Raw genomic sequence first — 27,878 nt, forward strand, 5'->3', positions numbered from 1 at the left:
CGAATCCCTGGGCCATGCCGGGCACTGTGACCCTACGTACATTTATTTATATTTATTGGAGCACGTCCATGCCACTTCTTCAAACTCAGCCCGTGGCCCCTGGAACAAGACTCTATGGTCCCTCCCTGCAGCCCAGCAGCGATCCTAACTCCTAAATTACCCACGCACCACGTCTCCAACTGGCTTAAGCTCTTTGCAGCCTTGGGCTGCTTTTTAGAACAAGCAAGCACTTTTGATACTGTGAAACATCCTATTCTTTAAAATTAGAGACCAGATATTTTTCTAACTGTTCAGTCATGATTCGAATCTCTTGCCATGTGTACCTAAAAAGAGAGACACCCTAGTTTTGAGCGCTGCGGGCTTCAAGTCAGGATGGGAATGGGAGGAATGGCAGGGGGCTTTTTGTACTGGAATTGAAGACACTCCTGATGGAAAGAAAGTAAACTGTGAACCAGGTAAAACTTGACCCACGTAGCGAGTGGGGCTGTTGAAGCCGCAATGCAGAGTATTTATGGGCACTTTTTGGCCTGTCTCACTGCCCTGTGACCTTTTTTATGTTTTTTTCCCCCCTCTTGTTGCCAGCTACTGACTTTCCAAGTGGCAGGTTCTGCAGACAGTCGGGTTAGAGGGGACCCAGGTGAGTGGGCTGGGACAAGAGGTAACCAGGGATCGGCCTATGGCAGCAGCTTATACCACTGTCCTCTTTTGACCAACTGGATGTTGGGTTCCTACATCTGGGAGTTCCTGAACCCTAGAGCCAGAATTTTCTGATTAATCCACAGCCACCTGGGAGGCTTGGTGTTCAGGCCTGTCTCAAAGGACCATCTCTAACTTCTTCCTAATTCTGGAACTTTCCACCAAGCATCACCATCGTTACACACAGCTCAGTGCTGCCCGTCTGACTGGCCCTGCTCAGCTGCTTTGTGTGACATGACCCGCCCCCTGCCGATAATGTCTGAGTCATTAAGGAGACGCATGTTCGGGTGATGCCAGGACTGTGTACCACAGTGGTGGAGAACCGTCTTCTGTCAATAAAGGCTGAACGCAGCTCTGTGGCTTGGGTGGGTGGGTGGGGTTGACGGGGGAGGGAGGGGTAAAGGACAACAGCGCCCCTCGCCCCTCACAGCGGAGACACCCCCCTTACAGATGGGAAAACCGAGACCCAGAGAGGGAACACTGAACCCAGGTCTTCTGATGCCAGGTTCCCATTGTGCCAGACACTGGGAGGACTTTGTTGTTATCAGTAAAATTAGCCTGGCCGCCGGTCACCATCCCATGGTGCCAGGCTCTGGATGAGCGGGCATTCGCTCAGGCAGTGATGTGAACCCTGCTTACTATTCAGAAGGCGAGGCTCAGAGAGGTTGGGTAGGACTCAGGGTCCAGTGAAGAGTCAGGACTGAGTCTGTGTGTGCCAGGTCCAGAGCCTGAGCTCAGCAGCACTCCCCAGAGCTGGCTCTTGGTGCCCACCTGGGGTCAGAGAAGGCAGCAAGGTGGGAGGAGGGGGCACCCTTTTCAGCACCAGGCCCTGCGCCAGTCACTGCTGTAAATTAGCTCACTCCATCCTCGCTACAACCCTAAGAGGCGTGTCTTACTAGTTATTACACCCATTTTGCAGATGGAGAAACTGAGGCTCAGAGGACTAATGGAGGTGACTTGCCACCCAAGGTAACAGCAAAAGGGCATATTAATTAGGAGTTGGTTGAACTCTTAAGCCCACCCAGGAAGGGGCTTGCAGCCTCACTGGGGAGACCAGATTCACACACATGCAATGATTAGCAAGTAGGGAAGGCAGGGGATGATGGGGCTGCGGGTGGTATCGGGAAGCGCTGAATGGGGCCCCACCTCAGTGGAGAATAGGCAGGCCGCAGGGAGGGGGTGCCTGCAGCAGCCCTGGGCTGCCTTTCTCTCCCCAGCACCCCTCTTCTTCAGCTTGGCTCCAGGGTGGCCCTGTGACTCAGACCTGACCAATAAGAGCATCACAACCCCCGGGCATCTCCGGTGACTGACTGGGGGGCAAGTGACTCAGGCCATATTGGTCACAGCCAATAAGCATCACCTGGGGGCTTTGTAGAAGCTCTGAGAGACAGGGGTGCCCTCCTCCTGGGGTGCTAAGCTGGAAGGATGGAGCCTGAGTGGCTGGATCACCACGTGGAGAGGGCTGGGGAGCCCTTTCTTGAGTCACATCCATTCCTTACCACAGGCAAGTGGGGCCAGGTATGTACAGAGTCGGGGCAAAAATGCCAAGGCCAACAGGGTCACGGGCTCTGGGCAAGAGCCCCAGTCACAGCCAGAACCCCACCTGTGCAGGGACCACGCTGACGCCAGAAGAAAGCATAGAAGAGAGACGGAGGAATGAGGCTTAGCTGAGGGTTTCTCTGCAGTTGGCCAACTAATGGGAGAAACATACTCATTGCCACCCTTTGAGGGCCTGCCGTGTGCATCGTGGAGTTAAATGCTGCTCCGGCAGCATCTCCCTGAAACAGCACAACCAGACACCCAGCCAGTGGGATGGTCCCATTTACCAGATGAGAAAACTGAGTCTCAGATCATGATCATGCAGCTTTTCTTCCCCCTCCACGAGAAATCACCCACAGTCTAACAACAAAAAGACAAATAACACTGGCTTAGGAACAGAGGGGGCTTACTCCATGCTACAATGTGCACTATGACACAGTGTACCTTATTTTTCCCTCCTACTCCCCATGGTGTAAAGCTGTCATCCCCTGTGGTGGGCAGAATAATGGCCCCCAAAGGCAGCCACATCCTAATCCCCAGCACCTGTGACTTTATGCTACATGGCAAGGGGAATTAAGGTAGCAGATGGAATTAATGTTGCTCATCAGCTACCCTTAAACTGGGAGAGCATCCTGGATTATCCAGGTGGGCCCAATGTAATCACAGGCTCAAAGTAGAAGAGGGAAGTCAATGTCAAGCTCTGAAGATGGAAAGAGGCCTCTAGAAGCTTCAAAAGGCAAGAAAACAGATTCTCCCTTAGAGCTTCTAGAAGGACTGCAGCCTTGCCAGCACCCTGATTTTAGCCCAGCGAGACCTATTTCGGACTCTGACCTCCAGAACTGTAAGAGAATAAATCTGTGTTGTTTTTAAACCACTGAGTTTGTGCTAATTGTTACAGCAGCCGTAGAAAACAAACACACCCCCATTTTACAGAAGAGGAAACGGAGGCTCAGAGAGGCCGAGGGGCTTACCTCTGATTAGCAAGGGTAGAGATGGGATTCTGATGACACTCTGCTTCTCCACAGTCAATCGTCAGTCTCAGAGGGCTCAGTGGACTCTGTCTACTTGCTGGTTTAAAAAGGAGCCAGGGCTTCCCTGGTGGCGCAGTGGTTGGGAGTCCGCCTGCCGATGCCAGGGATGTGGGTTCGTGCTCCAGTCCCGGGGGATCCCACATGCCGCGGAGTGGCTGGGCCTGTGAACCATGGCCGCTGGGCCTGCGCGTCCGGAGCCTGTGCTCCGCAACGGGAGAGGCCACAGCAGTGAGAGGCCCGCGTACCGCAAAAAAAAAAAAAAAAAAAGGAGCCAAAACTCTGAGGTTACGCTGCTGGGATTTAACCCCTGGGTCTGCAGATCTCCTGGCCCCTTCCATGGCACCATACTGCCTGGTGTAGTGTTTGCTCCTGAACGGCAGCTGGTGGAGGTTAGGGGAAGGATAAAAGGTCAGAAGTAGGAGGTGAGGTGGTGCCTCTGGAGGATGCTGGTTGTACCGCTGCCGTTCTTCCTCTGGGTACAGATGCTGAACCTTCCATCTCCGGAGTCACAGTCTCCTGAGTCCAGGGGTAGCAGGACAAAGACTAAATAGGCAGCTGAAACATGGGAAACTTCACTGGCGGAAGGAAGGGAGGCCGGGCAGCCAGGGGAGGAGCAGCTGAGTGGGCAGCGGAAGCGGAAGGCAGAGGAATTGGGAATTTAAAGGCTCACCGGTGGGGTCTGTACATCTCGCCCAAGATGTTTGAGGGATGCAAGGAAAAAGGTTCAGTGTCTTCTGAGTTAAAATGACTTCTAGGCTCCACCCAATAGGATGGCTACCATAAAAAAACAACAAACAGAAAACAACGTGTGTTAATGAGGACGTGAACACATCAGAACCCTCGTGCGGTGACGGTGGGAACGTAAAATGTTGTAGCCCCAACCAAGGAAAACAGTGACTGTTCCTCAAACCCTTACATACAGATTTGCCATATGACCCAGCAACTCCCCTCTGGGAATATACCCAAAAGAAAAGAAGTGAACGTAGAGGCTCGAACAGGTATTTGCCATCCGTGTTCATAGCAGCACTATTCACAGCAGCCCGAGTGTCCATGGATGGATGACGGATAAACAAAACGTGATCTACATATACGATGGAATTATGATTCAACCTCAGAAAGGAAGGAAATGCTGACACCTGCTACAGCATAAATGACCCTTGAGTACATTATACTAAATGAAATGAACCGGTCACAAAAAGACAAACACTGTATGATTCTACTTATATGAGGTACCTAGCTAAGTTCAGAGAGGCAGAAAGTAGGCAGAATTGTAGCATCCGCCTCAAAAGCTCATGGGATTGCACGGGACGAGGACAGGTCACTGTAGGTAGCCAGTGGCCGTCACCCTGAGCATTCAGTTTAGACCCGGGCTGCCCACCCAGGCCTCTGTCCACACTCAGTGGTCTGATCCTTTCTCCCTTCCCTGGAGGCGCCTGTGCTAAGCCTCTCGAGGGAAGAAAGTCGACCCCAGCAGGGAAAGGCTGTTCGGCTGCCGGCGGACAGCAGCTCGTGTCCGTGTTTGAAATTGAGCTGCAAGGATGAAGTGGTCCCCCGCTCCCCCGGTGGCCTTCAGGAGGGGAAGTCAAATCAGAGCTTTGTCCTCCTGAGAGGGGGGGCTTGCACAAGATCTCAGTGGTTGTTGGAAGTTGGACAGCGATTCCCCAGTGAGGTGGCCTGCTTTCTCTGGTCCAAATAAGCCAAGGCCAAAGTGCTTCCTTCAAAAAATTATTCATTCCACACATTTCCTGGCAGGTTCCTCCGCCCACTGTTCCTGGGTAGCAGCTAGTCATCGACTTATCATCCCTCCCAAACCAGGAGGGCCTCCCCGACAGAAAGCATTCAGTTCCCAAAGCAGCATGGACTCTTCCCTGCCCCCTCCAGTCTCAGGATGCGACAACGGCTAATTTATCTTTCTCCCAGCCCTCACTGCACCCACGCCACCTTCATCGGCCAGAGCTGCCATCGGCCGATGGCCTCAGACATCCTCCAGCATCCCAGCTTGTAGGGGCTTCCCCGGGCAACGTCGCTGGCCTCCAAGTTGGACAGGTGTAATGTTTGGTGTCCTCAAACTGCCCACCACAGCAGTGGAGGGTGGCCAACTGCCTCCCATCACTGGCACCCAGGGACAGATGGACGGGGCCAGAAGGATCGCAGGTCCTGACGCTGCGCGGCCTTCACAGCTGGGTACTGGCAGATGCAGTGCGAAGCCCTCCCTGAGTGAATCACTGTGGTCCTCGTGGTCCAGTCCTCGGGAACCAACAGCTCTGTCCGCCAGGGCCAGATCCCACCAACGGACATCGAGGCAAGAGGCGAAAGAGTGCAGGTGACCCGAAGGGGCCTCCAAGGCAGCTGACGGCTAGCACAGCGGTGACACCTGTGAGCGAGCTGGGCTGCGAGTCTGGAGAAGGCTTTCCTTCTCTTCTTTGTCCTCCCAACCAGGGCTGGAGGATGCCTGCCTCTTCATGCACCCTCCAGGACATGGCAGGGCTCGTCCTCTCCTCCTCGGAGGGAGGGAAGGGGCCGGCAGAGGGCTGTGAATCACTTAAAAGAAGTCTCCCAATGCCCTTGAACCTACGGCTATGCAATTCTCTGCTAACGAGAGAACTAAGCCTGGTAATGGGACGTTGCTAGTGATTCGCTACTAGGGGCCACGTGAGGAACAAAATACCATTTTACACTCTTCATAAAAAACCATTCATACCCTTTCCTGGTGACTCAACAGGACCCGAATAAGCATCATTACAAAAATAGGTTTTCTCTTGTCTTGTCTCTATTTTTCTTTCTTTCTTATGCTGCTATGAGGTGCTTACATCATAAGCTGGTCTCAGAGTAAAAATAATAATAATAAGATTCCATGCTCTGATATAAAATGAGCCTAAAAAGAACACCTGGATCCCACAAAGCAGGCACCCGGAAAGTGGCGGAAACTGGGGAGTTTGGGTTCAATTCAATTCAGTGACGCAGCAAAATGTCTTAAGAGACAAAAAACAGACTTCCCAACAATGGAGAGGAGGTGATCTCTGGTTGGAAGGGGCCACTTCTGAGCCTTTTATTGAAACAGGAGTGACTTGGGGGTGAGCAGCCTTGCAGCAATTTAAAAAAGCAGACTCCCAAGGTGCAGGCGAGGGCCTGCAGTCAGAGATCAGTGTGGTTTCTCTTGCCCGTGGACCTGCAAGTGACTGGGAGGACCGGGTCAGGTGGAGGCCGCGCTGTCCATGGTGGACAGGAGGTGAATGATCTGGGACCGCTCGGCCGGGCTGATGTGCTGGCATATGTACACCAGGGAGTCCACGGCCACCTCGGGGTTTTCTTGAACCAGGCTGCATGGGAGGCGAAAGAAGGGCGAGGTCATTCCTGCCCCCTGAGTTCAATGGGCCCTACGGCAGCCCCAGATCCCTGTGCAGGGCCCCTTCCCATTCCTCGGTGGGGGCAGCCAACCGCCCAGAGCTCCCGACACTCTTCCTGCTGTGGTCACTGTCAGGGTGACGGTCCTTTGGGGCAGGAGGGAAGCAGAACAACCTCAAGGAACAACAGTGGAATCTCCTGGTGAGAAGCTGTGTGACCCAAGACACAACACTGCCCCTGAACCTCAGCTTCATTCCCCCAAATGGGGTCCCCTGTGCTCTGCCATCTACTCCATGGGGATGCAGGGAGCCAACCCTCCAGAAAGGCTGATACAGAGTGCGGGCCAGCAGCCTGAGGCCTAGGAGCTTGGAATGTGGGTTCTCTAACCAAACACGCTCTGGCTGTGACCTTGGACCAGGCACCCTGTATATTCCAACAAGGACCATGAATTGAAATCACTGCACAACCTCCTGATAGCATCCCTAGGACTCTGTGCTGGGAGATCTGGCTTGGGGGAGTGGCGGCCTCTTTGCCGGGGGGCTGGGCCGTGGACCCCGACACCGAGGCTGAGACTGGGGACTGTGAGATGCGGTGGATTCGAGTGGCCACTCTGAGGGCAGGCGGCTGCACACGAGTCCTGGCTTTTGTGCTCGCTGACAAGTCCAAGAGGTGGGTGGGCAGGTGGGGCGGCCACTCACCCTCGGATGGTCTTGAGGACAGAGTCTCGCTTCAAGTACTCTATGTTCTCGCGGATGGTGGAGCGCAGCCCCTCCCCCGCCTGCCAATGCTGCTCCAGCCACTGCACCGCCGTCTGGTTGTTGTCCCATAGGTAGGCCTGGGGAGGGGACAGAGGCTGCGTCAGGGAGGGACACCCTGCTGGGTGGGGCTCCCCCTCGGGCCCCCCTTGGCCCCCACCTGCCAGCCCACCTATCTCTGCCCCAGGCCCACCTTGACGGCCCCCTCCATCTCCATGAACCAGCGGCGCAGCATGGACTGGACGTGCACGTGGCTTAGCTCACTGCAGGCCTGCAGGACCTCCTGCTTGACCTGGTCCTCCAGCAGCAGGCGACGCAGGCGCCAGTACAGGAAGGTGCGGGCGGTCTTCCAATCCAGGATGTCCTGCGGACAAGCCCCAGGCCTGAGCCCCCAGAAACGGTGGGGCGGGGGACTCGGGAGGCTGCTGCGGCCCGGCCCTGTGCTGGGGAAGGCTCTGGGACCATTCCCATTTTACAGGCCAGGAAACTGAGGCTTGGGGAGGCGGCAGAGGCAGGACACTGCCAGGTCTCTAGGCTGCATCTCCTGGGGAACAAACCTGGCGCCCACGTCCACCTCCAGACACAGAACACGGGCTCACCAGAGGTACGGAGGGCTTAGGTGAGGTAGGAAGGAGCACGGGACGCAGGGGGAGCAGGACTGGGGATGTCCTCGTGGGGACAGGGCAATAGGCCGGGGTTGTGACGGTCAGTGGTGGGTGAATGCAGGGTGGGAACAATGGTTCCCAAACCTGGACCAGCAGTTCTAAACACACACAGAGGTTAGACTGGTGGTTCCCAAACTTGGCTACCTATTGGAATCTCTTGGGGATCTGAAAAAAAAAAATACTGATGCCTGGCTTCTCCCCACTCCCACCACCCATATTCTGATTTAATTGGTCTGGAGAGCCACCTAGGCACTAGGATGTTTTTGTTTTAAAGCTCCCCAGGTCATCCCAAAGCCCTGAGCCCAAATATCCTCTGTGTGTTGGAAACCAGGTGACCTTAGGATGGGCCATTTACGCCGACCCTAGAACCGCAGGCTCTTACACAGATGGCACCCTTCTCCAACATCCTGCTGGGCTTGTCATGGAGGTCGGCGAACTGCACCGCCACCTGGTGGTAGATGGGCAGCAGCAGGTCCTCCCGGGCCTTCAGCTGGCCCTCCAGCTCCTTGCGGTGCTTGTCGGAGAGCTCAGACCTTCCTGCAGGAGAGGGCAAGAACCAGGGCGTGCAAGACAGGCCTCAGCTTTAACTCTGATAATGCCCAGAAGTCAAGTCGCTTGTGCAGTCTCAAAAATGCACACAGGGTTGCAAGACAGCATTCAACACGCAACTTCAAATTTATCCCCTTCTATCAGGCCCACTGTGCTTACAGGACCCTATCAGTTACCATTTTTAATATATATGGTAAAATCTAATAAGGGAATATTATAAACAAGTCTATGCCAATTCGATAATTTAGATGAAACAGATAAATTCCTTGAAATATACAAACTATGAAAGCTCACCTAAGAGGAAACAGATTAAACTGAACATTCCTATATATAATAAAGAAGTTGAATTTGTAGTTAGAAACCTGCTATCAAAGATTTAAAGACATAGTGCCAATTAAAACTCAGAAAATAGGAGGAAACACTTCTCAACTCGCCCTGTGATATCAGCATTACCCTGATACCAAATCAAAGAAATTATACACCTGTCATCACCACCATCATAAATCCTGTGAATTTATGATGACACAGATCAGTTATAAAGACATTGACACCTAACATGGACTTTTAAAGAGAATTACATCTAAAGTTACAAGTGAAACAAAGCTGTCACTCAAACAAAAATACGTCTGATGGAAAAATTCTAAAGGGTAATTTTGCTATCAAAATTCTAATGTTTCTTATTGGCTCGAAATACTTCAATTATTATATCCTGTGTGTGCCAAGAAATACATTTACTAAGGCATAGTGTGTATTTTTTAATGTTAAAGGAGTTGATACACTGTATGTGAACATTTAAAATATCTCAATTTTTGTTGCTGTGTTTTGGTATGTCTTCACTATTTTTAACATACCAGAAACCTCCAGCAAAGAGTGGGCTGAGCCCCTCTTGACCTCTGAGAAGTGATTCATTTCAGACCCACTCACCTAGCTGTTCCACAAGCTTCTTGTAAACTGGGTCGATTCTTCTCATGGTCTTTAACAGATCTTTCTTCCGGTACTTAATCTCCACTGTTCCCTCTGGCTCCAGAACACTCGCTCTGAAAAAAACAGCAGCAGGGGGGTGGTGTATGAGGTGTCCCCCAGCAAGCGACAGCCAGAGGACACGGCAGGGGGGAGGCAAGACAGCCAGGAAATCTGGTGTCAGTCCTCTGCTCTTTCATTGACTCACTGTGTGACCTCAGGCAAGTCACTTCCCCTCTCTGGTCATCTGCTTCTACATCCATAGAATGAAGAACTAAACCAGCTTTTAAAATAAAGTGTTCTGGGACTTCCCTGGTGGTCCAGCGGTTCACGCTCCGTGCTTCCACTGCAGGGGGCGCGGGTTTGATTCCTGGTCGGGGAACTAAGATCTCACATGCCTCATGGTGAGGCCAAAAAGTAAAAAATGGAATGGACTATTCTGAACTCTGGAAGGCCCTTTCAGCTCCAAGAGTGTATGGCTTTCTCCAGAACAACATAAGCCTCGAGCTCTTCAGCCACAGTCCTTTCTGGCCTTCCTAATCTCTGCTCTCCTAGGGCCAGGGTACTGTTTCTGATCTCCTTAAAGCACACAAAGGTACACTGAGGGATCCAAGGTATGAGCGACCCTCTCATTCCCAACTCTCTCGCTCACCCCTCAGTCTCCCCCTGCCCCCTTTTCTTTTTTTTTTTTTTTTGCGGTACACAGGCCTCTCACTGTTGTGGCCTCTCCTGTTGCGGAGCACAGGCTCCAGACGCGCAGGCTCAGCGGCCATGGCTCACAGGCCCAGTTGATCCGCGGCATGTGGGATCCTCCCAAACCGGGGCACGAACCTGTGTCCCCTGCATCGGCAGGTGGACACTCAACCACTGCGCCACCAGGGAAGCCCATCCCCCTGCCCCCTTTTCTTTTGATAGCTTGGAAACCCTGAACAATACTATATGTAGCTCTGAGCTTCCTGGTGGCCAGAGTGAAAAGTTAATGATGACCCCATTCAAGGCTGTTCTCGTCCTGGGTCTTCCTGGAGGGTGATCTCAGCAGCCTTCCATGAAGGTCTAGGACCACTGAAGGCAGGGCAGGTTTGGCTCATTTGCACCATGTCACAATGCCTAACCCACTGCCTGAGACATAGGAGGTACCCAATAAATATTCATTGGATTAGGGAATGAATAAGGGAATAGACACAGGAAGAAGGTGCCTATCTATATTTTGGGCAGAACTACTGTTGAAGCCTTTAGAGTCTACACAGCATTTGGCACAGTCTTCATTTTGAAGGCACTCAAACACTGAGTTGCAAGTATTATTGTCGTTATCCTTTCTGTAAGAGTTCCTGGGATGAATTCCTGACTTAAAAAAAAAAAAGTGCCAAGAAGGTTTCTCTCCCTTGAAGAACTGGTATCCTCTCATGCCAGTATTCATTTAGTCATTTGGCCAGTATTTCCCAAGCACCCACTAGGAGTCAGGCACTGTACTGGGCCCTGGGTTATAAAACTGAAAAAAACCCAGTCTCTACAGGAGAGCTTTGGGAGAGACTCAGAGTCTAGTAAGAACTAGATGACTGGTCATTTTCCCCTTTTCATCCTGGCTGCCAGGAAGCTCAGAGGCTTTGGGTCTTTCTGAATTTGATTGCAAACTTCCTTGGGAAGCGGGTGAGTATAAGTGATGAAAGCAGAGACAACAATTCCTCCACCACTTCTGGGCTCCAGCCACTAATTCTACTGAGACAATCCGGTCGCACACCGGATGCTAGTTTCAGGTTGGTAAAACTGGAGGCTCCCTGTCCCTTCAGAAACTCAGAACACCCCTGCGATCCTCAAGCCAGTGGCTCAAAGGTGATGGGGCCTAAGGACTGAGAGTGAGAACAAGAAAAGGCTAAGGTGGGTTGGGGGTGGCGCATCCACCTGCTCTCTTTGTCCGCGTATACTTCTATGCACAGTGGGTTGATGGAGGTGTCCATGACCGCCCAGGAGCCTCCCCGGAGCTCCGCGCAGGGGGGGATGTAGATCAGGATAGGTTGTTTGTACTTCCGGAGGCCATCCACGATGTAGGCTCCAAACTTCAGCACCTGGTCGTACATGTCTGAAAAGCAAGGCAGCCACCCGGTGAGGTGACTGCAGGCCCCAGTCTTCCCTGTCCTGGGGGTTCTGGGAGAGTGTGGTCAGCTGGGAGGCTGTACAGTGCTACGGAAAGACTCTCACTGGGCCGAGAGGCAGGAACCGGCCCAGGCACAGATTGCTCCCTAAGTGCCCACGGGACCTTGGACAGGTCCCCCCCCCTTCCTGGGCCTCAGTGTCCGCACCTGGAAAAGGAGGCACGGAACGATTTCTAAGATTCCTTCCAGCTCTGACTCTGAGATGCACCTGGCCTGTCACACTATTCCCAGAACAGAACCCTCCCCCACAATAACACAGGCCCTTCCCTCCTGTCCACAGGCAGATGGTCCTTATTTTCTACCAAGAGGCATCCATCCAGTACCAGGCACCCTACATGGTAACAACAGCACCATAACAAAATCCACCATAATCACACTGAGAGTAAACACCGCGTGCCAGTGATGGGCTCAGCGAGTCCTCACCTTGGCCCTTGAGTTGGTCCTATTCTTACTCCCCTCATAGAGGAGGGAATCTGCGGCTCGGAGCAGTCACCCACCCAGCAAGGATTCAGACCAGGTCCGCCGGCCCCCGTCCGGCTCTTTCCTCAACATCCCACTGATAGTCACTGTATCTTGAAACGCGCTTGGTGGCTTAAAAAGCACTTGCGTGACTGTCAGGTCACTGACGCTCACAGCAGCCCCCTGAGGAGGGCAGGCGCCTTCTCCCCATCTTACCAGGTGGGGAGGTGACAGCCCAGGTCACTGGGCAGCTTCCCGGGGCCGCCCCTGCCCCCCCTGCCACTCCTGGTGTGACCGTGACCTCTAGCAAGTCACACCTGGCACCCTCAGTTCCTCAACTGTAAAACGGGCGGCGTTACCTGAATGGCTCAGGGTTGGGGGAGCTGAGCTAAAGTGATGATGGGACCCCGAGGGGGCTGTCCCGAGGCTTCAGGGCACCCACAAGGAAGGCCACTTTACCTTTCATGCCACCGGAGAACCCCCTCCAGTTGGCAAAGATCATGAGGGGCAACTTCTCCCGGTTGAAATCCTGGATGGCCTGGGCTGTCTTGTAGGCCGAGTCTGGGAACCACACCTGGCCTGCCTGCTGGATTATCTGGAACACAGAGTGGCCTGGGTCCGATTCCTCTGTGCAAGGGCAGCCCCGGAACACGGGACGGCCGCCCACACTTCACCCCGGAGGACGGGCAGTCTGATCCAAGTTGGCACCAAGACCGGAGCCAGGGCTCATGGGGAAGGCCCACAGCTCGTCTGTAACCCTCAGACACGTGGCCCTCACGCTGCAGCCCAGGGAGGTTCCTGTTGCCCACTGACAGGCGCCAAGCTAGTAGAGGCCACTGAGTGGGGTCCAAGGACCTGCCCTCTGACTTCTGAACTCCTCCCAGTGTGCGGTGTGGCCCACCCTAGAAATAGCAACAGCGATGGGGGCTGGAGGTGGGAGGGATTCCTAGGGACCCGTCATCCTCTGAGGAAGACAGTGCAGAGCACGATGCATCCCACAGAGAGTGCTGCGGGCCCCCCCAGGGCCAGGGACTCCCCTGAGTCTCTGAGCCGGAAAGACAGACGTGTGACCACCTAGGACCCACTCTTGTCAGCTGAGCCAGCCAGAACAGCAGCCCCAGCGAAACTACCATGAGATGTCACCTCACACCCGTCCGAATGGCTATCATCAAAAAGTCTACAATAACAAATGTTGGTGAGGATGTGGACGAAAGGGAACCCTCGTACAATGCTGGTGGGAATGTTAATTGGTGCAGCTACTCTGGAAAACAGTAAGGAGGTTTCTCAAAAAGCTAAAAATAGAACTACCATACCATCTGGCACTTCTACTCCTGGGTATACATCCAAAGAAAACAAAAACACTAATTTGAAAAGATACACACACCCCAATGTTCATAGCAGCACTATTTACAATAGCCAAGACATGGAAGGAACCCAAGTGCCCATCAACAGATGAATGGATAAAGAAGATGTGGTATATATATACAATGGAATACTATTCAACCATTAAAAAGAATGAAATTCTGACATTTGCAGCAATGTGGATAGACCTAGAGAATATTATACTTAGTGAAATAAGTCAGAGAGAGAAAGACAAACACAGGATGATACCACTTATATGTAGAATCTAAAAAATAATACAGATGAACATATACGCAAAACAGAAACGGGCTCACAGATAGAAAACAAACTAGTGGTTACCGAAGGTGAAAGGGAAGGCGGGAGGGGCATATTAGGGGTATGGGATTAAGAGATACAAACTGCAATGTATAAAATAGATAAGCAACAAGGATCTATTGTATAGCACAGGGAACTATAGCCATTATCTTGTAATAACTTTTAATGGAGCATAATCTGTAAAAATGCTGAATCACTGTGCTGTACACCTGAAATGAATACGATAATGTAAGTAAACTACACTTCAATTAAAAAAAAAAAAAAAAAAAACACGAAAATAGCAGCCCCAACTCCCTGGCCCCTAACCTTGGCCTCGGAATCCAGGTTGGCAGGATCTGCGGGCACAGCCAACTCCACTGTCCGTGTCTCTGCAGCGATCACTCCGACGGGGATTCCCCCCAGCCTGCAAGGTGGAGCACAAGGAAACTGGGGCGCTGGGCAGCATCCCAGGCAGATTCGGGGACCGGTGAGTCCAGCCAGCCCGAGCTGATATTCTACATGTGATATTCTACGGGCATATGGGCTGGGTCCTGGGTGGCCGGGATGAGGGCATACAGAAGAGAGTGCTGTTTTCAGTCTGGCAGGTTATTCTACCGGAAGGCAAAGCAGCAGCCCCAAAGCAGTGAAAAGCCTCACAAACTAACTAGCAGGCTGGCAAGGCAAGGTCCTTTGGGTGCCCTTGTTGGGGCAACAGCAGCCATGTTTGTGGGGAGGGCCAGGCCAGTGCAGGGACGGGAGCAGCACTGTGCACTAGAACTTTCCATGATGATGGCCACGTTCTCTACCTGCCTGACCAGTGTGGCAGCCGTGAGCTGCACGTGACCACTGCATTTGGAATGCGGCAGGGACAGCGGAGGAACTGAATATGTGTCATGCTCTTTCACTGTAACTCATCTTAATTTGAACTGTCACGTGTGGCCAGCAGCTACCACGGTGGACAGCGTGGGTCCAGACACCACGTCATATCTGGAAAAGGGCTGAGGGATGCTGAGCCTGAAGGAGCTTCAGTCATGGGGAGTCCGTGGCATCGGTATCTATCACCGCTTACCACTGGCTGCCCCCAGCCACATGCAGCACTTAATTACTCTCATCTACACTCCCAACACTTGTATGAGGCAGGTTTGGGGACAGCAGTCTTCAAATAAGGAGCTTCCTTATGGAGGGAGGAGTAGATTTCATCTCATGTTTAAAAAACATATTAAAAAAAAAAACACAGAGAAGCAGCTAACTTCCAATACTAGGCTTAGTATTTTCATAGTTATTGCAGGGAGGTAAATAATAACAACAATAATGACAGTGATGGTAGCTGCTACCACCTGTGGAGTGGTTATGATTTTTTTAAAAGCTTTTTATTTATTTATTTTTTATTTTTTAATTTTTTGGCTGCATTGTGTGGCATGTGGGATCTTAGTTCCCTGACCAGGGAGCAAACGTGCGCCCCCTGCAGTGGAAGCGTGGAGTCCTAACCACTGGACCTCCAGGGAACTCCTTGTTTATATTTAAGTGCCTAACATATGTCATCTCTTCTAATCATCGCAACAATCCTTCGGGGTGGGGGAGGTGTCGAATTATTACCCCCATTTTACAGATGAGGATGTAAAGGCCCAGAGAGGGTGAATGACAGAGCTCAGGTCCAACTCCAGAACCTGGACTTGAAGCAACTACATCGTGTCAGGAATCTGAGTGGTAAATTATGAGGATGCTGCTTTGGGCTCCATATAAAGAGGAACTTTGGGGCAGCTGGAGTGATCCAAAAAGATAAGGGCTACACCACTGAGGAATGAGAGGCTCAGCTTTCAAAGCATTCAAGCATTTAAGCCTTCTGCCAGCTATGGTCTACGACAGGGGTTCCTGCCTGTGGCCCTCCTGAAATGGGGGTTCACAGTTCTGACTGTGCAGTTTCCGGGAGGAGTACCACCTTCTGATTCCCAAAGGGGTCCATGGCCCCCCTGGCTAGGGAGCCCTGCCCCAGGGGCAGACACAAGGGGCAAGGGTGCTGGCCCCCAGCAAGAGGTTGGCTGAGATGCCTTCTAAAGCCACAGACAAATCCAGACTTTATGAAGAAGTTCATCATCCAGAAAACCATCCCCCCCTGCCCCCCACTGGTTTTTCTTTCAGAAAATCCTGGGGCCAGGAAGTAAGTGTCCCTTGGGGCCACCTAGGAGGAAAGAATCCCTGGCTTTGTACCTGGGAGTCCCAATACCTGGGGAGGCCAGGTGTGTGCTGCCCGCCCCATCCTCAGGGTTACCTTGCTCGACCCGTCACCACGGTCTGGGCCCAGGGCACCATGATTTCCTTGAAACTGCCCTGGTCGAAGAATCCACTCTGCCAGGATCCCTTCAGGGCTGTGGGCAGAAGCGCAGAAGCCCGGGCCAGGGGCTGGGTTGATAAGGGCCCCCAGCATCCGCCTGGAGGGGCAGACTTCTCTCCCGGCTCTCTAAGGACAGCCTGACCTTGACAGCCCAAATACCTTTTTTCCTGGAAAACTACACAGATACCGACCCTTCCCCCGCCCCCCAACACACCCAACCAGGGCTGCAAAAAATACAGCAAGTCAGGAATTCCATCCATATAGAACATCCAACTATACACATCAACTCCTGTCAAGGCCAAACACAAGGAGACCCTAATCACAGTCTCTGCCTTTTCTTCCCAAGAGGCAAAGGGAGCTGATGGATGCCTTCGGAAGGTAGGATTTCAAGAAGGGACCACCTGCCCCCCAAAACTCATCCCTGACATGGTGGCTGCAGCTTCAAAATCATTTAACTGGGAAGAAAGTGTTCAATTTTAGAGAGACAGAGAGAGACAGAGACAGAGAATGAATATGATGATGTCAATTGCAGCCTGGAGAGGATGTGGTGCCAGGAATCCACACCACGGTGTAAATGACTGCAGTTTGGACACGCGGTGCCAGGTAGCATGAGAGATCTCAAGTTGCAGGAGTGGGAGGTTGGGCTTCTCGGAACAAAGCAGCCCAACCTCAGTGTCTGCCTGGGGGCTGGCCCGACTAGCTGGAGAAAACTGTCAGTAATATATCAGGCAGTTTTTAAAAATCAAGACAAAGCCAGTGCTCGCAGGTGAGAAAGCCCAAGAGAAATGGCAGAGGGAGAAGCAGGGCATGGGGCTTCTTTTACTGGCAGGGCCTGGCACGCTCCTGGCAGCACGTCCCCTGCCCCACACAGCTGGATGGGGAGGCCAAGTTCTAAAGGGGACAGCGTGTGAAATTCTAGACTCGGGATTGTGGTAACGGGGGTGGCTCAGCTTTCCTGTTCTGGTTGCTCCGAATGTAATCAAATACTTCCAGGAGGCCTACGTGTCCCTTTCAGAGAAAGAGAGAGAGAGAGAGAGAGAGAGAGAAAGCGAGAGAGAAAGAATTGTGTGTGTGAAAGCATGTGGGTGCACATGGCTGTGTTTGAACATGTGTGTGCACATCTATCCACGTGAATCTGCAAACGTGGGCACAGAAGAGGCTAAGTTGCTCGTCCTGAGTAAACTCATGGAGAATTACCTTATTAGGTTTAGCCAAATAGAAAAAGAAAGAAAGAGAGAGGGAGAGAGAGAAGCATTCTTCTCTTTGAAACCCTGATGTCACAGCACCAGAGCTTCCACCTATGTAACCGCATTTGGGGAACTTTGGGGAGGGAGGCCATGACCTCTGCTACCCTGCACCCCCATCCATCAGCTCCAGAAACCGGAGGCTCTTTCCACCCCTTCTTGGTCAATAGCTCAGGAAAAGCTTAGAGAAAAATCTCCATTCCTCCACCCCCTTGGCATTCGATCTCAGGTGTATCCCTCTGGGATATCTGACCAAGTAACAGTGCTTCTACCGACACGTTCCTTTATCCCAGGCTCAGAAAAGAAACCCCAAGACCCAGGTCTCAGGCAAAGCCCTTTAGGACTTACTTGGGTGAGGCCTTCCTGCAAGCAACCACCGGGGGTCATAGGGTGAGCGAGATGGTTGGAATTCAATCTCTCTGTCGATGGGGTCAGTGGGTGTGATGATTGGGACTGGGCTGCGATTATCCTAGAAAAGAAAGCCAGGTCTCCAACTTAGTCCTCTGTGCTTGTCAATAACATCTGCAGTCTGCTCTATGCCCTCCTCTCTTCCTCTGGTGGTGATGCCTGGTTACATGACAGAAGCCCAACCCCAAATAGCTCATCATCACATTTATGAGTAGCATTTGGTAAGGGGCCTAGTAAACGCCGGGCTCTACACATCATGTCACTTAACCATCATGATAACACCCTGGGGTGGGTGCTATTGTTATTCCCATTTCACAGATGAGGAAACCGAGGCTCAAAAAGATTAAGAGATGGTCTTGAGGTCTCATGACTACGGAGGAGGAAGCCAAGAATCAAATCGAGCCTGACTGCAAAGCTTGAGGATTCTCTGTTGTCCAGTGTTACCTCTTTTGATGAGAGGAAACGCCACCTTTTTTTTGTTGTTGTTAGAGAACAGCCTTTTATTCTGTTTGTTCAGGCCCCAACCATCGACTATTCCCTTAGAGAATTTACAATGACACGGAAATAGTACAGAGGTGATTTTTTTGGTAAATTAAGTATAAACTATTTCCCTGGGTATAAAGAGGATATTTAGCAATTAACTTTCTGAGTTGTGGGATTAACAAACAAAGATTTAAAAATAAATATTAAAGTTGCTGATGTTTGACATTAAAATTCAAAGCACCTTGTGTGTAAAATTCTAGCTGTATTATCTCAGGGTAATTCGTTTGCTAGTAATTGTCATACAGGATGGCATGTGCATTTTAGAGGCTTGTTTCCACTCACTCACTGGCCATATTACCTTGGACAAGGTACTGCATTTCTTTAAATCTCAATTTCCTTATCTGTAAAGTGGTAATAATAACAGCAGCTCTCCCATAGGGCTGTTGTGAGGATTTAACAACATTATGAAGATAAAGGGCTTCACATAATGACTTTAGTAAGTGCTCAGTAAATATTAGTGATGACTCTTAAATCTTGGTCTTGGTGTAGGAGTTGTAAGAACTCTATTTTGTTTTTAAATTCATTAAATACATCATTCCACATTTAACACATGTCCATCCACATTGGAATTGCCACCTCTTTCTAAAGGATTGACAGAGAGCATCCTTACAATGGCATAAAAAAAAAGCAAAGAACAGCAAGTACAGGGCTTGGTATCAGAGAGGGAAGGAGGGAGGAATAAAGAAAAATGAAACCCAGCCACATCTTCAGTGCTCCCTGCTCCCCACACCACCTGGCAAATGAACGTGACAACAGAGTCTTCCAGGCTCTTAGGTGCAGGGGGGGATACTGTACCTTTGGCATATAGGACAGCCACTCCAGGATGGTACAAACACCCTCGAAGTCATCTGGCACGGTGACATGGGAGACACCATTGTAATGCATGATCTGCACGCCGCCCAGCTGGTTGTTGGATGTGTAAACCTCTCTGCCCAGGACCTGCTTTGACATGGCAGGGTTAGCAAGGTTCTGCCTGGCCCGGGGCCCTTCCACCTGTTCGGAAGTCATCTCCCTCGGTGGTCCTCAGCCCTGGCTGCATGTTAGAATCATCTGGGAGCTTCCAAAAGTCCCGATGCCCCGGCTGTACCCAGACCGGTTACATCAGAATCTTTGGTATTTTCTTTTTTAACTTCCAGAAAATTCCAATATGTAGCACAATTTGAGAACCAGTGAGCCAGCTGATTACTCTAGTCAACTCCAAAGCAAAACCCCACCTAACATTTCTGATGCAGCAGGTCTGCAGTGTGGCCTGAGAATTTGCATTTTCACGTGATCCCAGGTGATGCTGCCGGTTCAGGGGCCAGACTTTGAGACCCTCAGTGGGATTTTAGCAGATATTATGTTATGGAGGCTTTACAGCAACGTGGAAAGCATTTTAATACAGTGAAAAAAGTTGAATGAAACTGCACTCACTAGGAGTCTAACCATGTTAAGATATAAGACGAGAGGAGAATACACCAAAATTATAGAAGGAGCAAAATTACTTTTTGGGGGGCTCTTTTTCCAATTTTCTGCAATGCGTAATGCCATTTTAATAATTTTTAACATTTCAAAAATATTTAAAAATTTAAATTACAGTAATACAGAGTTAGTTCCACCAGAAGAGCCTAATATATATACATATTTTGGGGGGCTCATAAGAGGCCCATATAAAGGCAAAATGGAAAAACAGCTCTTACATCAGTAGGCATGAAACTGGTTTCATGTTGAGAAAAATCCCCCATCGGGGACACTGGGAAAGTTAAAATGATCCCTCCCCCACCCCGCCCCTACATGTCCACTCCCCAGTGGCCCCTTCAAGGTCACCTTGTTGAGAGTCATTGCCCCTGTCAGGATGATGTGGGAATTCTCCACCTGGATCACTCGCTGGCCCAGCCTCACCAGGTAGGCCCCGATCCCAAGGGCTCGGCAGGTCACCTGTGGAGACAGGATCCCTCCTGCATTCCCCAGGGCCACGTGCCCCACCTCCCACAGTGGGGACAGCCCAGGGACCCGCTGGGCACCAATGGAAGCTAAGCTTGGCCACTGGCAACCTGATTAGAGGCCAAACAGCGTGACACAAGCCTTCCTTCAGGGTGCCTGACCTCGGCCTCCTAACCAGAAAGAATGGGGTTAGCAAAGAAGAGTGTTGTAAAGACAGCAGAAGTGGAATGTTCTGGTTCTTGCTTCAAGAGGCATGTCTGTGGCTCTTCTGAGCTTGGTCACTCCTGAGACATTGCAGCTGTTCACACAACCAAAGGAGGCCTAGGAGGGCATGAGAAACTGGAAAAATCCGAGGGAGGTCTGTACCGAGTTAACAGTATTGTGTCAACGTCAATGTTCCAGTTTTGATCACGTCCAGTGGTTATACTGTCATGGGGGAAGCTGGGTGATGGGTATATAGGACCTGCCTATGCTATCTCGTATCTGGTGTGTACTAAACTATTTCAAAATAAAAAGACATACAGGCAGATCTCGTTTTACTGCACTTCACGGATATTGCTTTTCTTTCTTTTTTATAACAAACTTAAGGTTTCTGGCAACCCTGCGTGTCAGATGACGGTTAGCATTTTCTAGCAATAAAGGATTTTTAAATTAAGGTGTGTACATTTTAAAAAAACATTAATGCTATTGCACACTTAACAGACTACAGTATAGTGTAAACATAACTTTTACATGGACTGAGAAACCAAAAAATCCATGTGACGTTTATTGCTATATCCACTTTATTACAACATTTGCTTTACAGTAGAGGTCTGGAACCAAACCTGCAACATCTCTGAGGTGTGCCTGTCTGTATATATATAAATAAAAGATACATATATGTTTATATATTTTTGGAATATATAAAAATATACATAGCTTTTTATATCCTTCAAAATAAAAATATTTTGGAATATGTACATATATGCATAAATCTTTTTATTTTGAAATATATATGAAACGTATTTAAATGACATCTAGAAAACAAGCCTAAGGAAGACACTCATGGCCAACATCTTCCACCTTGGAAACTGACGATACAACACTGAAGGTAAAAATCATATCTTGAGTGACAGTTTACCATTGAAAAGTACTATTACTACGACTCTACCAGAAACAGAAAATATTTTTGAAAAGGCCAAACTGGGGAGCGGGAAGAGAGTCATTTAGTACCAGTTAAAATCAGACAAAAGTTCTTCTAAATACTCAGTACCTTTTAAATAAGAGGTGATTGGCCCCTGATTCAAACCAAACAACTCTGACGAGATTTTTTTTTTTTTGTGGTACGCGGGCCTCTCACTGTTGTGGCCTCTCTTGTTGCAGAGAACAGGCTCCGGACGCGCAGGCTCAGTGGCCATGGTTCACGGGCCCAGCCGCTCCGCGGCATGTGGGATATTCCCAGACCGGGGCACGGACCCGTGTCCCCTGCATCGGCAGGCAGACTCTCAACCACTGCGCCACCAGGGAAGCCCTAACAAGATATTTTTGAGATAACTATTCAAACTGAACCCAAACTGTGTTCTGATGATATTAAAGAATTGCCATTGATACTGTTGGGTGTAACAGTACTGTGGTTATGTTTTTAAAAAATGAGGAGGGAGCATTAATCTAGTAAAGATCCACATTGGGGTACTTACAGATGGAAAGATATAAGTGGAGTTTGCTTTAAAATACTCCAGAACAGGGGAGCAGAGGGACTGGGGACGTAGGAATGGTTACACGTTGATAACTGTTGGAGCTGGTGGTGAGTACATAGGGCTCATTAGCAATTCTCTTTGCCTTCTTGACTATTTTAAAGTTTCTATAATAAACAGTTGAGACGGAAAAGAAAATAGGAGGGGACTCACCAAGCTGATGGTGACAATCTCATCATAATCCAGGGAGGTCTCCCCAGCAATCATGCCTGAGCCCCTCAGATTCTCTACGCCCAGGCCATCCTCTTTCCCAATGATATCCGTGATGACATACCTTCAAGAACCAAATGCGAGTTAAACACTGAGCTCTAGCCCAGAAAAATCCAAGACTGATGCGTTTCCCAAGGACCCGAGGAAGGAAGGCTAAGCAAGGTGAGGGATTGGAAAGTGATAAAGCAGCCAGAGGTGAGATGAAGGCAGGGGTCTAGGCCCCTGATGACTGGCCCTAAAGTTTCTAGAAGGGCACGTACAGCATTGATAATCATCACCCCTCCAACCAAAGATAAAGTTTGCCTATTCAGAGGCTGTCCTAACGAAATGTCATCCCACCCTGCATTCCTCCAGAAGCAATCTAGAATAGCCTTTGGTCTACAGAGACATGGGGGTGTACAAGGAGAAGCCACTTGGTTCATAATCAATCAATCAAGATTCCACGGCCATATAAGTACACTGTACAGCCTAACTCATTAGGGACTCACAAGGCATTTCAGTGCATTAAATGTTCTGAGAAGGCCTGCAATAAAGATGCTTGTTGGATCTCATTTAACGCAGTGTTTCCCAAACTTACTTGACTATGGAAAATTTTCACTTCCTCCCATCCTCCCAAATCACCAACTAACATTCCAGGGAACTCAGCCTGGGAAATTCTGATTTAAATCAGAATCTGATTTAAAAAACCCACAACCTTCCCTGGAAAAGACAGCCGGTATTGCCCTTGACGTTCTCACGGAGCAGGCTCCCCCTGCATCTTCCCAGCTCACCAAATCACTGCTGGGTCAGTTTAGCTAATTTGGTCACAAATTGTGAACCAGTAGCTCTGGGGACACTGTGGGAATCCAACCTAATTCTCCTTGCATGATGCGTTATTTTTGTGAAGGGTGTGCCTCATTTTGGGATGACAAGGATGGGCTCACCCTAAAGGATGCCCCAGGTGTCGGAGCTATCAGTGCCCCCAGTGGAGCTCAGGGGTCCCATTGTACAAACACTACCACCTGCTTGATATACTGTCACAAGCCCAGAGGCGAAGAGGCAGATTCCCCTGGGAGTAGCTGAAATTAACCACAGGCAAAATGAAGGAGCTGCCTGGTAAGTTATTTACCTGGATTCTCCTTCTTCCTCGATGTGTTTACAATGGACGGAGTTCAGGGAGCTGATTGTGGTGTAGTCTTGGGGAGTCAGGTACAGGTATTTAATTCCCTTAAAAATATATACTTCAGTAAGGCTATGAGTCCAGCTTCCTGCACTCAACAGCCACTGTTTTGTTTTGTTTTAATGTCAACACGGTGTTGGGTGGGCGGGGGGCGGGGGTGTTAATAACATCATGTTAATAACACAGTCACCTGTCTGATGTTAATACCATGTTAATAACAGCAAGAAACTGAAGGTCTGCTCTGTGCTTTCCACTGGTCCTTACAACACAACCTCACTTTCTTCCTGGGCTCTCTGATTTAATGTTTTTTAATCATCTTTTCATTCTCTTTCCCCTGCGGAGCTTTTTTTTCTTAATGCCAACACCGCCCCCAATAAAATTTTATTGTAGATACATTGTTTATGTAACGTGTGTATGTATGTATACATATATATGTGTATGTATGCTTTTTACATGAAAAGAATAATTTTTGCCCCCTTGGCGGGGGCAATACCACCCCCTTGAGAACTCATGCTCTGGCTGCAAAGAATGACTCTGTCCCCTGCATTTTCACATCACAAGATGTATGCTTTTCTCTATTCATTTTGCTTTTTATGGTAGCTGGTGTCTCTAGGTCCCCTGGATGATTTTTAAGAACTTCCTGAGGCCAGGGATTATGTTATCATTCACAGTTGCATCCTCAGTGTGCACTGCGTTCCAAGAGATGCTCAGTATGTATTAACTCTGTGTTGACATAAAAAATAACTTTTTTTCATTATTGTCCCCTTAAGGATCCCATTTAGACCTTTTTTCCTAATCGTCACCCCCTCCCATGAAATTTTAATGCCTGTCTATGTACTTTATGGATATCTATGCTGTCTACACAAAGAGCAAAAAGATGTTTTCCGCCCCCTTGGAGGTGCTGTCAACCCCACAGAAAATACAACATGAGCTTAGTGCAGTCACACTGCCACCCCAGCTTTATGACGTACCTTGTGGGGGTCTTCCCGGTCCACCCAAGCCACCTGGAACATGTGTTTGATCTCCTCCGCAAGGCCGATACGGGCCCCACTGTTGGCAGCGAGGTAGATTTTGGGGATGCCCTCTGCCCGGGCCATCTCGGATGCCCGCAGGTACAGAAGGTCTTCTCCAAGGCCAAAGGATCCTATCCGGAAGGTGATGTCATTGCTGATGAGGATAACGTCGCGCCCTTCTGGGTACTCGAGGGTCTTAAACCTCATTTTGAAGGCCACCATGCCCACCTGGCGAGGACACGAATGCATGAGAAAACGGGCTTGTTTCTTCAGGAGGAATTTATTTATTTATTTTTGGCCACACTGCACAGCATGCAGGACCTAAGTACCCCGACCAGGGATTGAACCCATGTCCCCTGCAGTGGCAGTACAGGGTCTTAACCACTGGACCGCCAGGAAAGTCCCCCAGGAGGAAATTTTTTTAAAGGGTGATTCCGGCCAGGGGCTGGGCTCTGTGAGTTTTTTTTTTTTTTAATTTTGTTGAAGTATAGTTGATTTACAATGTTGTGTTCATTTCTTCTGTACAGCAAAGCGACTCAGTTCTTTACCTCATTTCCTCCAGGAAGTCGGTTCATCTCCACCAGCTGGCCCTGTGGGTCCAGCACTAGTTCGGTGTATGTCAGGATGTCTTTGGGGTACTTGTCCGGGGAACCCCACATTTTAAAAAGAGCCTACAGAGAGGACAGGAAAGAGAAAAACCTGAAGTCATCAGTAAGGAAGTACATTTTCTACTGCTTTCTCTCTTTTTCAATCATGAACTATTTAAAGCATACATGCAGAAAAATAAATACCCAAGCACCTATCTCATGGATCTGTCAAATCATAATTTTTCCATAGTAGCTTAAGATTTTTTTAGAGAAATAAGAAAAATGCAGTTGAAGTCCCTGGTGTACCCCTCCCCATCCCATTCCCATCCCTCGTCCCCTCAGGTAACTATTAGCCTGAATTACTGTCCATCAGTCCTCTGTATGCTTTTACATTTTTATTTCATCATATGTGCAGACATTTAAAACACAGCATTGGGCTTCCCTGGTGGCGCAGTGGTTGGGAATCCGCCTGCCAATGCAGGGGACACGGGTTCAAGCCCTGGTCCGGGAAGATCCCACATGCCACGGAGCAACTAAGCCTGTGCATCATAACTACTCAGGGTGTGCTCTAGAGCCCACGAGCCACAACTACTGAGCCCGCGTGCCACAACTACTGAAGCCCGTGTGCCTACAGCCCATGCTCCGCAACAAGAGGAGCCACCGCAAGGAGAAGACTGCGCACCACAACGAAGAGTAGCCCCTGCTCGCCGCAACTAGAGAAAGCCCGCGTGCAGCAACGAAGACCTGATGCAGCCAGAAATAATTAAAAAAAAAAAAACCTTCTAGTCTATTAAAAGCTTTTATTATAAATAGATACTATCTTTTCAAATACATTTTTTGCACCTATTGAGAAATTTAAGGTCTTTCTTAATCTATTAACATGGTAAACTATAGACTTCCTAATACCATACAAGCTGTCACAAGATAACTACTACTTAGTCTAAATTTAAAAAAAAATCATTACTGGTTTTCATTTGCTAATATTTTAATTATGATTCGTGTCTGTGTTCATAAATGAGATACTAAATTTCCTTTCTCCTAATGTTCTTATCTTGGATTAATAATAAAGTAATAATAACCTGATAAAATGAGTTAAGAAGCATTCCCTTTGTTTTTTCTATTCTCTAAATGGTTTGTATACAAAGGGAATTATCTGTCCCTTGAAGGTTTGACAACAATTGTTGTAAAACGGTCTAGGACCAATTTTAGTAGATGGGTGTTTCTGACCTACGAATTCAATTTCATTAATGCTTTTTTTCAAATTTATTTATTTATGGCTGCTTTGGGTCTTCATTGCGCGTGGGCTTTCTCTAGTTGCAGCGAGTGGGGGCTACTCTTTGTTGCTGTGCACGGGCTTCTCATTGCTGTGGCTTCTCTCATTACGGAGGACAGGCTCTAGGCATGCGGGCTTCAGTAGTTGTGGCTTGAGGGCTCTAGAGCACAGGCTCAGTAGTTGTGGCGCACGGGCTTAGTTGCTCGCAGCATGTGCGATCTTCCCGGACCAGAACTCGAACCCGTGTCCCCTGCATTGGCAGGCGGATTCTTAACCACTGTGCCACCAGGGAAGTCCCTGTCTGGGCCCAATTTTAGTGGATGGATGTTTTTGAACTATTAATTCAATTTCAATGTATAATCTATTTACATTTTCTACTTCTTCTTGAGTCAGTTTTGATAAGATATATTTTTCTCAGAAATTTTCATCTGTTTTCAAATTTATGGGTTGTCCACCTTACTCTGTTTCTTTATCTAAAAGAAAGAGGATGGATTTATTCCTGATTTGTCTGTTTCTTATTCCTACGGCCTGTGACTTCTGAGGCAAAAGGATACAGACAATGACATTCTCAATTATAAGAGTTTCCATTTATTAAGCATCTACTGAATACTTTATATATACTTCTTACCACAATCTGGGGAAGTAGGTAATATTATTAGCCTCATTTTACAGAGGAGGAAAGTGAGGCCCAGAGAGGTGAAGGAACTTGCCCAGGGACACACAGGAAACAAAGGACAAATTTGGAACTCAGGCCCAGGCCTTACTGACCCTAAACGGCAGCTTTTCCTACTATCCTGCATCTCCTACGCCTAAAGTACACTGATGCTTTCCTGCGGACAGTAGAAGTCCACGACCTCAGTTTCATGAACGTCATTCACAAGGCAATGGAGAAGATGTACACAGGCACCCCATATCACCAATGCCAGTGTGCTCAGTCTCCTTGAAAGGCCCTTCTACGTAAGAAAAATAAAGGCATAGAAAGCATACTTGAAGGAAATACACTAAAATGTTACTGCAGTCCTCAATGGTAGACAAGTGATTATCTATGAGTGAAATTTTATTTGCTTATTCCTATTTTTCTGTATCCAGTGTATATTTAATAATCATAAAAACATAAAACATTATTTTTTTAAGTAGACCAAAAAGTCCTCAAAGGCAGTGACCCCATCCTCCTCCTCATGGTCTATCTACCCTTAGAATGGTTCCTGGCATGTAGCCAGCACTTAATATAAGCATTAAAAAGACAAGAAGGAAGTGGTGAGCAATGTGTCTCTAGTACGTGGGACAAGGAGTCACTTTTTCCTTCTTTTCACTCTCCTTTACCTTCCAAAGTTTCTATATTATATTCCTTTTTATCACTGGGATGAAATTAGGTTTGTTTTAGAAAAATATACTATGATGTCATTCTCAATATTAGTTTCTTTTCCTTCATGAATACTGTGTTCTTTAGAGTGGGGTCTTCAGAAGAGCAACTAAGGGGAATTCCCTGGCGGTCCAGCGGTTGAGATTTTGTGCTTTCACTGCCGTGGGCCCAGGTTCAACCCCTGGTCAGGGAACTAAGATCCCCCAAGCCGCACGGTGTGGCCAAAAAAAAAAAAAAAAAAGAGTAACTAAGGATGGGGGGTGTGGATGCCAGTGGAGTCTCTAA

General features: G+C 49.0%; 1 protein-coding gene across 2 annotated transcripts in view; it reads right to left on the bottom strand.

Moving 5' to 3' along the window:
* Window positions 1-5,835: 5,835 nt before the first annotated feature.
* The window catches only part of ACACB (acetyl-CoA carboxylase beta), a 121,706-nt gene continuing 99,663 nt past the window's right edge, over window positions 5,836-27,878 (bottom strand). For both annotated transcript variants that reach the window (XM_081252807.1, XM_081252808.1), the window contains 16 exons: window positions 24,919-25,041; window positions 24,329-24,598; window positions 23,307-23,404; window positions 22,142-22,262; window positions 20,139-20,249; window positions 19,128-19,271; window positions 17,730-17,850; window positions 16,075-16,171; window positions 14,133-14,229; window positions 12,609-12,744; window positions 11,440-11,617; window positions 9,505-9,617; window positions 8,414-8,568; window positions 7,560-7,730; window positions 7,310-7,446; window positions 5,836-6,586 (listed from right to left, as the gene is read on the bottom strand). In XM_081252807.1, coding sequence (XP_081108933.1) covers window positions 6,460-6,586; window positions 7,310-7,446; window positions 7,560-7,730; window positions 8,414-8,568; window positions 9,505-9,617; window positions 11,440-11,617; window positions 12,609-12,744; window positions 14,133-14,229; window positions 16,075-16,171; window positions 17,730-17,850; window positions 19,128-19,271; window positions 20,139-20,249; window positions 22,142-22,262; window positions 23,307-23,404; window positions 24,329-24,598; window positions 24,919-25,041 — 2,199 coding nt within the window. In that variant the 3' untranslated portion in view covers window positions 5,836-6,459. The remainder of the gene's footprint in view (window positions 6,587-7,309; window positions 7,447-7,559; window positions 7,731-8,413; window positions 8,569-9,504; window positions 9,618-11,439; window positions 11,618-12,608; window positions 12,745-14,132; window positions 14,230-16,074; window positions 16,172-17,729; window positions 17,851-19,127; window positions 19,272-20,138; window positions 20,250-22,141; window positions 22,263-23,306; window positions 23,405-24,328; window positions 24,599-24,918; window positions 25,042-27,878) is intronic.

This window comes from Mesoplodon bidens (assembly GCF_964165515.1).
Source record: "Mesoplodon bidens genome assembly, chromosome: 13".
In the NCBI taxonomy this organism is placed as follows: domain Eukaryota; kingdom Metazoa; phylum Chordata; class Mammalia; order Artiodactyla; family Ziphiidae; genus Mesoplodon; species Mesoplodon bidens.